The sequence below is a fragment of the Antechinus flavipes genome, chromosome 1 (assembly GCF_016432865.1).
Source record: "Antechinus flavipes isolate AdamAnt ecotype Samford, QLD, Australia chromosome 1, AdamAnt_v2, whole genome shotgun sequence".
Lineage (NCBI taxonomy): Eukaryota > Metazoa > Chordata > Mammalia > Dasyuromorphia > Dasyuridae > Antechinus > Antechinus flavipes.
Window position 1 is genome coordinate 62,869,559 of NC_067398.1, and position 14,507 is coordinate 62,884,065.

Here is a 14,507-nt window from a genome sequence, read left to right on the forward strand (position 1 = left end):
AAGACCTCTTCAGCTAAGTTCCCTCTATTCTTTCTGGTTTTGCTCTGGTTCATTTTATGGGCTGAGGTGAGAGATACAACAAGGTCCTTTTTAGGCCCTGAAAAACCGATGGCTTTTATCCACTGATAATAGGAAAAGAGCATAGTGAATGCTGCAAAAATGTCATTTTAGCTAGTGCTGCATATGTGGCTCCCATTTTATAGCAGCTTTTAAATGAGTTTATTGGTCTAGCAGTTAACTGGCCCTATAATGCAATTACAAGGAACTTGAGAGATCTTATTTCCCTTGTAACTCAAGGTAATTGTTATTGGGCTTATTTATAGAGATGATATAGAAATGACTATAAAATATGTGGCTTTCTTTTCTCATAATAAATGTGGCCTATGTAGACTCAGAGAGGACTCTTCTTTGTGGACACAGTGTTATACTGTAGGAAAGTTGAGTATGTGATTTAGTTCCAGAAGGAGGTAAAGGCATAAAAGTTCAACAAAATCATATTTTTATCATTGGTGTTGGCAATCATTCCCCTCTTAGTTGTAAACAAGTGAATTTCTTCTCATCTTGGCCTAGTGGGAGGAGTTCTGAAATTTTAAAGCCTTCTTTGATCTTCTTGCAACATCAAAGATGATTGACCTTTGGATTTTTAAAAATTATTATTATTCATGTATTGTAGTGTAGTAGGAAAAGCCTTTGGTGAGAATCAGGAGTCTAGGTTCTAGCCTTGATTTTGCCACTAAAATATTATAAACATAGGTCAAGAGCTTGGTGAGGATTTTGCAATCATGTTTCTATTTGGTTTTTACGGGAAGTCCAGAGACTAAATTTGTCAGAACTAGACCTGTCCATAGTCATAGTCTGACTTTATAGGTGTTAAAGCAGAACTGGAGAAATCTACTTGTAGTTCTTCTTTGTTTTGAGAGTGTAAGAAAGAAATAAATGAAGAGAGACAGAGAAAGAGAGAGAGAGAGACAGAGAGACAGAGAGACAGAGACAGAGACAGAGAGACAGAGACAGATGACAGACAGACAGAGACAGAGATAGGGAGAAAAAGCCAGAGAACACACACAGAAAGAATGAGGAAAACACAGAGACTGAGAGACAGAGAGAGAATGAGAGAGACAGGGAGAAAGAGGGAGGAAAGGAGAGAGAGAAGGAAAGGGGGAAAAAGAAAGAGGGATGAGGAAGAGGAAGAGGAGGAACAGAAGGAGGAGAAAGAAGAAGAAGAAGAAAAAGAAGAAGAAAGAGAAAGACACATAGAGAAAATGAGAGAGAGAATGAGACAGAGAGAGAGAGGGAAAGAGGGAGAGGGAAAAGAAGAGAGAAAGAGGGAAAATGAAAGAGAGACATAGACAAAGACAGAGAGATTGCGATTGATTTAGGAGCATTAAAGTCAGAAAAGAAGAGAGCCATCAATCATTGAGTCTTGTGGAATGTCTCCTGACCATGAGAAGGAGAGAGAAGACAAAGGAGGGAGAGCACAATATTATGGAAGTCAAGAAGAATGAAAGTTTCATGGAGACAGAACCACAGGTCACTTGAGCTCTAAAGGAACCTAGACAGCATCATATATAATCTCTCCTTATTCCAGGAAGGAAACTTGGCTTGGGGAAGGGAAATATTTAAGGTTTACACGATGAGCAAGTATTATAGGGAGACTAGTTCTGAGCTGTCCTGATTCCCTTACAGTTGTCTCCTCTGCCATTGCCATTCTGGAATTCTGGTCATCTAAAGAACTTAGAGAGGAATTGCATGTCCCAGATATAAGCCTATGAAATGGTCGAGGCCTTTTATCTAGCTGTCGACAGATGCTCTCCTAGACAGTTTCCTTCAGATGTACCTCTGCCCTGGTTGCCATGATCATTTCATTTGTGGTCACTTTTTCTTCAGTCCTCTTTCTCACTCTCTGACTGCCCCATCTGGATGGACTCCAGCACCACAGTGCAATGCCGCAACTTGGAGAAAGCAGTTAAAGGGGCCCAGAATCTCAGTGAAATCACAGGGTCCCGTGCCTATGAGGTAAGCATGGGGTAGCAACATTTATTGCTGTGACTCCTAGTAGATCAATGACTTTAGTTGGAGGGGGATGTCAAAACAAGTGAAAGAAGTATAATAGGGCAAGAAAAAACACTGCCAAAGGAACAGAGGAGGATAGTTCTATTTGCTTATGACTTGAGGCTACAAAGAAAAAAAAAAAATCATAGGAACATGGATCCTAGAGCTGGGAAGGACATTACTAGCCCAATCTCTACTTTTTAACAGATGAGAAAATTGGTTTTTCCCAGATCACAGAGTATATTGCTTATTATCACTCTGGCCCTTTACCTTCTTATCAGGCTAAAAGATTTATTCATTCCTTTCTGCTTTGGGGGAGCTCAGCCTATCCTTATTTCAGTCCAATTCATGTGCACGTCATGACATCATCTCCCTGACATCATGGTTCTCTTCAAGAATGAAAGATAAACAAAACTAGGGGATGTAGTGGATGGCATGCTGATGTCAAGAAGACCTGAGTACAAATCCAATCTCAGGTACTTACTATCTCTGAAATGCTGGGCAAGTCATTTAACTTCTGCCTGCCACTTAACTTCTGTTTGCCTATTTCTTCCATTGTAAAATGGGGATAATAATAGCACCTAGCTCAAAGTATTGTGAGGATCAAGTGATAAACTATTTACAAAGTTCCTGGCACACAGTTAAGTGCTATATGGATTTTAGCTATTATTATTGATGGCTCTCATTTCCTGTTTTTTGATCCCTGAAGACCCCCTATGCAAATATCTTCCCTTTGATGACACAGGCTCCCTGACCACCCTTTTCAGGCACAGGCTGCACCTGTTCTTGATTCATTGGTTGAGAGCTGGGGAGTTGCAATACTCTTTGCTCTTCATTCCAGGTTCTTCCCCTTACTTTATTGGTTATTAATCTCTATTCCTTTGAGGTTCCTGCTATTCATGGCTACCACCTAATCAAAATCCTAGTAATTATCTATAGACTCCCAGCTCACTTCCTTTCCTTCTTCAATGAGTTTGACCTGATTTTCACTTTTTATCTCTTACCAACTCTTGTCCTTATGTTAAGGGCTTTAAAATACATATTGACTCTTTCTCAACTACCCTAACCATTCAGTTATTCAACCTGTTTACTTGCTATAAGCTACTACTCATCCATCTTCAGCTATACACAAAGATGGTCATGTTTTGATCTTGCCATCTCCCACAAATGTTTTACCTCTATATGCAAGAATTCTGACATTCACATGTTCAACCATAATTTATTGGCTTTTTGACTCTTCCTCTGCTTTTCTTTTCACAGCCTCATTTTTCAAGCATACTGTGACCTCTAATTCCTCAAGCTCTCATTTCTCTCCTAGGTCATCTCTATTGCTTTAGACTTTCTTTTCTCTTCTATTTTAATATCTTGGCCTATCAATTCAATTCTATATTGTCCTCCTCTCTTGAGTCCCTAGCTAACTTCTCATATTACCAATTATGTCCAGTCAAGCCTCAATCTTGGATCACTTCCACCATTTGTCACCTTTGCTTTTGCACAAAAGCTACTGAATGAAAGTGATGGATATTCCCCAGTCATTCTGACTGGGTCCACTATAAATTTATGTTGTATAGCCTCAACTGGGTCTTCATTACTGTAGGTAATCCTACTATGTTTCTTTCCCATATGAACTCTCCTATCAACCACTCCCCAAAGTGACTCTTCCAAACCCTTTCATTTTTTCTCATACCTTCATTGGCTCTCTCTCTTCCCCCACTCTCTCAGCTGAGAACTTTGTCTTAATTTTCCAGGGGAAAAAAATCTGCAAAATTTGCTGTGAACTCCCCCTCTTCTCTATTTTCTCTTCTCTATTTCTATGCTCTTTTTTTGACTTTCAAATCCTTTCATTACCTAGCTGCCTCCTACCTTTCCAGTCTTCTTAGACCTTATTCCCCAAAACATATTCTTTGTCCCCCTTTGTTCCAGAAATAAGACACTCCCATTTATCGTCTCTGGGCTTTCTCTTACGCTGACCCTCATACCTGGAATATTCTTCCTTTTCTACTCTGACTCTACTAACATTTCTGACTTTCTTTGACTCCCAACTAAAATCCTACCTCCTACACCCTAACCTCTCTTTATTCTGGTTCCTTCCTTTTAATTATTTTCTATTTATCCTGTATGTTGCTTGTTTTGTATACATTTATTTGCATATTGTCTTTCCTTTTAGATTGTAAGTTCCTTGAAGGCAGGAATGCTTAACTCTTTGTAACCTTAGTACTGGTACATAGGAGGTACTTAAGAAATATTTAGTGATTGATTACATTTCTGTGACCACTGAATCCCTTTATAGATAGCTATTTCATTTGTTTTTACCATTTCTGTCAATCAACTCTAGTCACTAACTAACCAGTGACCCCCAATATAAATATTCCCTTTCCCAGACCCCTGATGATGTTTAGGATACCCTAGAAGTAAATAGTCTCTGCCAAGATTCCTACCAGGACACTCAGGATATAAGTGCCCCTGCCTAGCCCCATTGAGGGATGTTTAGAAAACTCTGAAAGCTAATGCTGTTTTGTAAATAGAGCCTACAAATTCAATTAAAGTGTCAAATTCCTCTACAGGCTCTGAACTGTTTACTCAGAACAGTGCTAGTAAGGAAGTAGCTGCCTGGAGATTACTTTATGATTATCCACACTATCTCAACTTGCTGACAGGAAGTTATGGTTCATAGACTCCAATATGTAGATATATGAAAGGCCATGTAACCTAACCCTGCCATTTTGTAACTGAGAAAACTGGGACCTTGGGAGTGAAATGAAACACTCATGATTTCACATGCATAATCTATATTGGATTGCTTACTATATCAGGGAAGGTGAAGGAAAGGAGGAAGGGATAGAATTTGGGACTCAAAACTATAAAAAAGTTAAAAATTTGTCATAACATGTAACTGGGGAAAATTTTTACACACACACACACACACAGAATGCTTAGGACCACTCAGGTGGAAAGCATCCAAGGTGGGATCTGAATACAAACCCTTTCACTTCAGAGCCAGTGTCCTTTCCACTGGACCACACCAACTCTTTTTTTTTTTTTTTTTGGGGGGGGGGGAAGGTGCTCCATTCTATTATTGTTTCTGTCAGTTTAACACTAAGCCTTTAATTTGTAAAGCTGGTTTAGTCAGCTTTCTTGTCTTTTGTAATAGCACTGATATAGTTCTTTAAGGTTTGAATAAATCTCTATGTATGTTTTAATTTGATCCTTACAAAAACTCTTTGAGGGAGGAGCTATTACGATCTCTACTTTACAGAAGAGGAAACTAAGGTTGACAGAAGTTAAATGACCTGCTCAGGGTCATACAGGTAGTAAGTGCCTGAGACTGCTTTGAATGTAAGTCTTCCAGGTTTAGCTCTCCATTCCCTATACCATCTAACAGACACCACTTAATCTATTTCTGTAGACACATTTTTTTTGTTTCCGTAAGTTTGTCAGCATCTCTTCCTGAAGCAGAGTGCCTGCCCTGGTTTAGTTGGTAATCACAAAACCCCATTGAGTATCTGAAGCAATCTTGTTTATTCCTCCTTGAAGGAATTGGCAACTCCTTAAAACAGGTTAAATAACTTCAACGTGCCCCTTATGTTTGAATACCTTTCTGACTGAGAATTTATGTCTTACAAAGGTGCTGTGCTTTCTGCATGTTTTTCCCCCCTTTGGGTCTGTGTTTTCTTTCACAACATGACTAATATGGTAATGTTTTGCAAGATTGAATATTTATAACCTATATCAAATTGCTTGCTATCTCAGGGAGAGGGATGATGAGGAAGGGAGAGCAAGAATATTGGGACTCAGAATTTTTTTTAAAAATGTTAGAAATTATTTTTGCATGTAACTGGGGAAAATTTTTTTTTTAAGAGGCTATGGTGGTCTTTGAATTAATGACACCCCTTCCCTATTCTACTGAGCTGCACATGTTGGTTGGCCAGATTCTTTTCAGGAATCAAAGATAACTACTGCGCTCTCTTGGTTTTGGGGGAGGTAATAAGTGTGATTCATTCCTTAAAACTGTCATTTCTGAGATGTACATTGTGGATAGTGATGCTCTTTCTCAGCCCTCTTTTTTCCAAATGGTGAGTATGAGCCCCATCACAGAAGCACGCATGACTGTCTGCTTAGTGTCAGTTATCTGCTGGGGGCCGGTTTCCATTGCACATCAAACAAATTAAACATCCAGAGTGCATTGGACTGAACTCATTACATAGAGTTAATGATTATTGACTCCTCTCTTCTAAACACTTGCATTTCTTTCTTAGCGTTTTACAGGAAACCAGATAGCAAAGATTTTCAAGGAGAACCCTGTTGCCTACTCACAAACTGAGGTTGGTTCAACATCCATGTCTTTTATTGAAAGGCACTAATGAAAACCCTTCTGTCATGTTTATCTTTAGAAAAAATGCACGCCAAACACATGCGCTAAAAATAGCCCACTTGCCGAAATGAAAATGCTATTTCGTGGCTAATAGCACATCCTCTATATAACTCATCTTCATTTCCACCAGCGTTGTTAAAGCAGTTACTATTTAGTGCAGGACTGAGATCTGGGAGTATGTGGACAAAAAAGGAAACAGCTCCTGTCCTCAAAGAAGTGACTTTCTATGTTTGGGGCAAATAGACCAGAGAGGGTATAAAATAGACAAGGATATTTTGCATTATGTTCCACTTTATGATTGCAAAGCAATTTTGTAGATGTGATCTCACTTGATCTAACAATTCTCTGCACACGTATGGATGTCATGATCAAGGTCATGGAGCTAATAAGGAGTAAGGCTCACACTTGAACTTGTCCAAATCCAACATACTGTCCAGAGCAGGGCAGTTGTGATGATATCGGGTCTGGAGGTCTGAGGTCCTGTAATTTTTACATTATCATATTAGCATAGATGCAGAGCTTGAAGAGACATCGGAGAATATATAACCTAGGGGTTCTTAATCTGGGCTCCATGAACTGTCTAAAAAGTCTATGGATTGATGTTAGTAGGTCTAAGAACTTGAGTGAGAAAAAAATTGACCACTTTATTTTGCAATAACTGGTTTCCTTTGTAATCCTGTATATTGTTTTATGCACTAGAAAAATTATTTCAAAAGGGATCTATAGGCTTCACCTGACCTCCAGAGGGGCCCATGAACAAAAGAGTGAATAGTTTCTGATCTAGCCTAACTCTTTCATTTTAGAGATGAAAAATTGATGCTCAGAGAAACCTTTGCTCAAAGTTACATAGGTAGTAAGTGGCAGAGGAGAGATTCACATCCAAGTTACCTCCAAATCCAGTCATCTTTCCAATGTATCATTTGATCTTTTTTCATGTTACTTATTCTTATGAATGCACCATCAGTGCCCATTGTGAGATAGTTAGGTGGTACAGTAAATACAGTGTTGGAACTGTAGTCAGGAAGGACTTGAGAATTTAAATATGACTCCAGACACTCACTAGTTGTATTACCCTTAACAAATCAATTCAGCTCTGTTGGCCTCAATTTACTCAGCTGTAAAATGAGGATAATATTAGTACCACCTCTTAGGATTGTTAAAAGAACCAAATCAGATCACATTTGCAAAATATGACAAATTTAAGCAAATTTAATAAATTATTTTTCCTTTTCTTCTTTCCCTCTTCTCCTTTCCTCTCCTCTCCTCTCTTCTCTTCTCCCCTTCTCTCCCCTCTCCTCCCCTCTCTCCTTCTCTTCTCCTCCCCTCTTCTTTTCTCTCCTCTCCTATCCATCTCTTTTCTCTTTTCTCCTTCCTTTCCTCCCTCTCCTTTTTTCTTTTTTTCCTTTGTCATTGGAGAGGGCCATCTCAATTAGCTTTTGATTAGAAAGAAACTATGTCAAACCTCCCAAAACTCTTGTCTACACCCTTGCTCATTGTAGTGTAGACAAAGCCAGAAGCCCATCTAAACTGCTAGACCTGCAGTAGCTAAAATCAGGCACTTAAAAGTTGCATATGAATCAGCTCAACACATTTCCTAGTTATTTTGATCTCTAAGTCATAATTATAAAATGATTAGCTCATTTCAAACCAAAGTGCCTTTTTAATCTTCAAAATTAACATAGAGTTTATTATTTAACTATTCAGGATGACAGATTGCTCTTCTGAATTAGTTGGTAACTTGTGCTTTGGGAAAAGGTGCCAAACCTTTTAAATTCTGTATCTTGAGGTGGGCTTTGTAGGGATAAAGGGATGGAATACTATTGTCTGTCACAAATCTGAGTGTTCTCATAGGACCATATAGTATAGAAAGTGATTACAACAGCATTTGAAATAAAGGAGGTGTGTGTGTGTGTGTGTGTGTGTGTGTGTGTATGTGTGTTTGTGCCCACCCAATATTTTGGGTTTTGTCTCAATCAACCAATCAGCATTTGTTAAATTCTTGCTCTGTTCTAGTCAGTCCCTAATCCCTGGGAATACAAAAAAAAAAAAACAAATATAGTTCCTGCCCTCGAGAAGTTTACATTCTAATGGGGGAAGGGGGGCAATATATAGTTTGATTGGGTTAGGCAGGTCTCAGAGTAAGATGCTGGCAGGTGGGGAGCCTGTGTAAAGCTTCCTACAAGAAGATGGCTTCTGAGCTGACTTTTGAAGGAAACCGGGCTCCTAAGAGATTAAGATATAGAAAGGCATGAGTGACAGCCTGTGAAGAGTGTTTGTGCTGAAATTAGGATATCCCAAGAAGTCTCTTGTTACTAGATTTAAAGGGGGTTGCACAAAGGAGAGATATTGTGATACAGGAGAGCCAATACAACCACTGAGAGATGGAACCTACTAGAAAACCACCTTCCTTTTCTTAATCATTTGTTTTAATTGAATTTGACAGCTTGATAAAAAGTTAGGAAATTGATAATAGTAATGTCTTTCCAAGCTTCAGAGGCATTAGTAGTTTTCCTCCCAGGATTGCCATCTGTTGTTTGATATGCCGCAAAATGTTCTCATCCACATGGCTGAGGGCAGACATCACTTGGGCTTTTTGCTAAAGGGTCAAAAGTAGCACTTATTTGAGTAATTTCAAATCTTTCACATTTGAATGATGTTTGTTAAAATGTTCGCTTGGTCAGAGTGAGTATGGCAGTGAGTCACCCTTCATTGTGCTGTTTCTCTTACAGAGAATTGCTTTGGTCAGTAGTTTTGCAGCTTCCCTTTTCCTTGGATCCTATACACCCATCGATTATAGTGATGGTAAGTTGAATCTATTGTCTGTGGGAATCTATGCCTTATGTTGCATTGTATATCTTAAGTATGTTCTCTGATTTGGATGCTCAGGCTACATATATGTTCTATATTATGGGTGTGTGTGCCACATGTCTGATTTTATATGTCCAAGGATGTCCGTGGGAGCCCTGGTAGATTAGGGTGGGCACCACTAATGCGTAGACTTGCTGTAGTCCTTTGTTGTAGTTTATATCTGGTTGATATGAAAGCATGGAGTATTAAAATTCATAATCCTCTTGTATTTTCAACATACAAGCTAGAGGTTTTTTCAAATGCTAATTTTATGTGGGTGGTTCTGTATCTCACACTATATTCATTTCTACCCCACACTGAAGTCTGTACTACGCCCTGATTTGATCACCCAGGAAAGAAATATTTCATTGAGTTTTGGTGCTATATTTCAGGAAGGGCACTGATAAGATGGCCAGTGGACAGAAGAGGAAAATGAATAGAGAGAAAGGACTCAAGATCATGTTGGGTTAAAGGAACTAAAGGTGTTTGGTCCAAAGGTGAGAAGTCTCAGGATGGATATGATGGTAGACTCCAAGTACATAAAGGCTTGACATACAAAAGAGGATGTGTTCTTGGTTGGAGATGTCCTCAGTGGAATAGGCTGCTTCAAAAGTAGGAGATTTCTTTTTTACTACAGGTCTTTGAGCCAAGGTGGGCCACACACTTCTTTGGAAGGGTGTAGGGGGGAATTCTTGTGTAGATATATATTGAGTTGGATACACTCAAATTTCTTTTCCTATTTTGAGACTGGGCTTCTGTGTTACATTGCAGATCAGGGAGTTGTCTATCTCCCTAGCTGAACTGTACTTTTAGTCCATGCCAGAGTCAGGGGAAACATCAAATATGAGGCAAGCCCCAAATAATTTGCTCCATAGTCTAACCTGAGTTTCTTCTGGATAGCACCTGTTTTTAAGTCATTGGGAGGGAAAAGGGCAACAGAAACAAGAAAGACAAAAAGAAATGTATTCTATACTGTAATATTATTACCAGTATAAGTAAGGTGACCCAGACAGAGTATGGAAGAACTATTGTATCCTTAATCCTAGAAGCTTTGTCTTAATTAATTTAGCCCCAAATGGTGTTACTTCCTTTTAGCTGTCACATCACACCGATAACTCATATTGCGCTTGACTCCACTAAACCTCCCTAGATCTTTTTTCAGAAAACCAGCTATCAAACCTTAACTTCCTTACCTTGTATTTGTGAAATTGATTGTTTTGACACTTCTTCCTATTACTTTTCATCTTTTTAAGCTCAGCCTATTGTTCTAGCCTGTCAAAATCTTTTTGGATCGTCATTCTGTCATCTAGTGTGTTAGTTATCCTCCCCTGCTTTGTGTCATCTGTAAATCTAATAAGCATGGCTTCTATCCCATTAGCTAAGTCATTGTTTAAAATGCTAAATAGCACAGGGCCAATCCTGGAGCTTGGACACTATGCAGGAGACCTTCTTCCAAGCTAATGTTTAAACATTAATGACTGTTTCTTAAATCTGAACAGTCAGCCAGTTCTGTACTCATCTGACTATCCTGTTCATCTAGCCCGCAACACTCCATTCCATAAGAATAGCTTGAGGTGTTTTATCAAATACTTTGCCAAAATCTAGGGAAAGTCTTAACAGGATTCCTCTGACAGAGCGATATATTAGCCTTGTCAAAAAAGGAAATAAGATTTGTCTAGCATGATCTTTTTCTATTAAAGCCATGGTTGGCTATTGTGATCATTGCTTCATTTTCTAGTTGTTCATTAAGCATCTTAAAAATTGAGCATTTTCAAATTTTGCCAGGAATCAAAGTCAAGTTTGCTGTCAGATCTGAGCAGTCAGGGGCTTTGTCTTATCTAAGCTTTTTATCTCTTTCCGTGTCTGGCACAGCACTTTGTACAGAATCGGTGCTTAATAAATGTTTGTTGAATTGAATGTACTTGTACATGCTGTAAATTATTAATCAGCAGTGATGGAAAAAAATTTATTGGATATCTGTTATGTGCAAGGCTTTGTGGCTAGAGAAAAAGTATAAAAGATAGAGATGCCTTAAAGAGGCATATAGTCTAATTGAAAAGGTTCTGATATTATGTACTGTAGTAGCTACTTTCCCCCTTGGCTCTCTACAAGCAAGCAGGTGGAACAGTGGATAGAATGGTGGGTCTGGAGTCAGGAAGGGCTGGAAGAGCAACCTCAGATACTAGCTATGTGACCCTGGGCAAGTCTATTAGCCTCTGCCTCAGTTTCCCTGATAGTAAATGGAGACTTAACTTCACTTAACCTCACAGGGATGCATTGAGGTTCAAAAGACATAATATTTGTAAAGTGGAGCATAGTAACTACTATACAAAGACTTATTCCCTCTTCTCTCTCTCAATGGGCACAATGGCTTTTCAGATACAAGAGACAATTGTTCATGTTTTTGTTCATTCCATAGATAGTTGTCCACTATTTATTATTATGCACAAACCATCATTCTAGACACTAAGGGCTACTGAGATAAAATTTCCCTTGAGGAGTTCACATTTGAGTGTGGGAGATGGTCTATGCAACTATAATTCAAAGCAGTTTGTATAATAAATGTAATAGGAGTTTAGAAATAATTGAGAAAGGTTTCATGGAGAAGTTTAGTTTTGAACTGGACCTTGGGAGAATGGGTAGGACTTTGAAATTTGGGGGATGAGAGCCAGGAGTCATTTCAGGAAGAGGGAATAAAGGCTCTCAGCATAAGGAGAGGATTGAGAAAGTGTAATAAAATACATTCATAAAATAGTGAATTATTCTGAGGGTTTGAAGGGAATTCAGAGCTACATTTTGGGGACTTAGTGGTCTCTAACTTGATACACTTTAGCATTCCTGGGACCTCTGGAAGATTATTCATAAATATGCCACATGTATGTAGTATATTTACCATATGTAAGGATATATATATGTATGTATATGGTTCCCTTGTCCTATCACTGATCATGCCTTGTAAAACCCATGTGTTGGATTATCCTCATCATTGATTTCCTGTATTCCTGCTCATGTACTGCTAAATAGAACTACAGGAAGTTGCAAAATCATATTTGAATATACATTTATATATGCAAAATGCATTTTATATGTATATATATATATATATATATATATATATATATATATATATATATATATATACACACACACACACAATACATATACACACATATACACAGTGTGTGTATGTGGATAATACTTTCCTGGAGTAGGCTAAATCTTTGAGATGTATACTTTATACTCTTTATACTCACTTTATACTCAAGTCTACCTGTCTGCTCAGTTTATTACTTTCATTGGCTTGGTTCAGACTTAACCCTCTGGAGTTTCTATGGATACCTGATCGTATAGAGAATGGGGGCTCCAATTTATTTTTTCTTAATTATTTTCTCAATGCTCCCTGTCATTCAACCTTGTAGCCAAACGGATTTGCTTATTGCTCCCTTATAGAACATTCTCTATGCTTTTACATAGCATGTTGCTCATTCCCAGAATACTTTTCTTCTCCACCATCTCTTCAAGCCCCTAATTTCCTTTCAGGTTTCACTCAAATGTCACCTCTTATAGAAACCTCATCTGATTCTTCCATTTTTATTGGACAAGTAAGGTTTGCAACTTCTGCCACTAGTGAATCCATTCTGGGTTTGAAGCAATTTTAGAAAATAAAATACCCAAATTAATAGAACAAATTATAGAGAATTTAAATAACCCAATTTCCAGAGAAAGATATTGAACAAGCCAAAAATGAACTTCAAAGTGGTCCTCCAGAACCATATAGATTCAATTATATCAAGCATTCTAAGAATAATTAATTACAATATCGCACAAATTATTTACAAAAACAGCAAAAGAAGGAATCCCATCAAATTCCTTCTGTGACACAGATATGATTTTGATATATAAACAAGCAAGAATTTAAATAGAAAAAGAAAGCTTTAGGCTAATATCTCTACTGAACATAGAGGCAAAAATTAAAACAAAATAGCACAGTGTCTCAAACAACATGTCACAAAGACTATATACTACAATCAAGTCAAATGTAAATCTTAGGAATACAAGATTGATTTAATATTAGGAAAACTATAAATTAATTAACCATATTTTGTGGTTACCCATTGAGTGGTGTAGATGGATAGAATACTGGAAATGAATATAGGAAGACCTGAGCCTGAGTTCAAATTCTACTCAGATACTTACTAGCTTTGTGACCCTAGAAAGTCATTTAACTTCTGCTTCAGTTTTATTATCTGTAAAGTGGAGATAATAATGTCATTAACCTCTCAGAGCTATTGTAAGGATAAAATTAGATAATATTTGTAACATGCTTTGTAAACCTTAAACACTACGTAAATGCTAATTATTATTATCATATTTATAATAAAAATTATATGTTTAAAACATTGTATAAATGCCACCAAAGTCCTTGGTCAGCTAGGTGGCACAATGGATATAGCACCAGCCTGGAGTAAGGAAAACTCTTCAGGATTCAAATCTGGTCTCAGATAATAAGTAGCTGTGGGATCATAGACAAATCACTTAACCCTGTTTACCTCAGTTTCCTCATCTGTAAAATGAGCTGAAGATAGAAATATCAAACCACTCTAGTATCTCTGCCAACAAAACCCCAAAGAAGGTCACAAAGAGCTGGACATGACTGAAAAATGACTGAATAGAAATAAACTGTTTCCTCAAATTTTGAAGCCCTGACCAGTTAGATAGCTTATGCTCAAGTCATAGGGATTGCTCTTGAACTCAGGGCTTTGGATTTCAGATTCAGCATTCGGTTCTCTGCAGCATGCAGGGTTGAACTTTCAGCCCTGGTTCTAACTGTGAGGTTGCTAGCTATTCTTATATCTGGACTGCCTGTTTCATAGTGTTGTTATGAAACTCAAATGAGATCAAACAGATAAAGCTTTTTGACACAGTGGTTACATAAATATAAGTTATTATTCTGGCCGTTCCAGTTCTCTCTCTGTTTCCTTATTAATGCTCCTCAGAGGACTTCAAGATAAGTCTCTAAAAGGTTCCTTCTCTTTTCGAGAAAGGTGGTGTTCTTTTATCTTTGTTTTATCACTTTATTTCAGAGAGTTGTGTTGGGTAATAAGCCAAAAATTAATTTCAATTTTCCTGTGACTGCTCTTTCATTTAAAAAGCTGTGCTGTTGTAAATTGAATTGGGCCTGATTTATTTTGACTTCAGAGTACTCAGAGATAGCTTGGATTAAGTTATATGCGAT

General features: G+C 37.9%; 1 protein-coding gene across 2 annotated transcripts in view; it reads left to right on the top strand.

Annotated features, from left to right (window-relative positions):
• XYLB (xylulokinase) overlaps positions 1–14,507 on the top strand; it is a 228,626-nt gene that overhangs the window by 45,694 nt on the left and 168,425 nt on the right. For both annotated transcript variants that reach the window (XM_051983961.1, XM_051983972.1), the window contains exons 6-8: positions 1,888–2,016; positions 6,309–6,374; positions 9,154–9,226. In XM_051983961.1, coding sequence (XP_051839921.1) covers positions 1,888–2,016; positions 6,309–6,374; positions 9,154–9,226 — 268 coding nt within the window. The remainder of the gene's footprint in view (positions 1–1,887; positions 2,017–6,308; positions 6,375–9,153; positions 9,227–14,507) is intronic.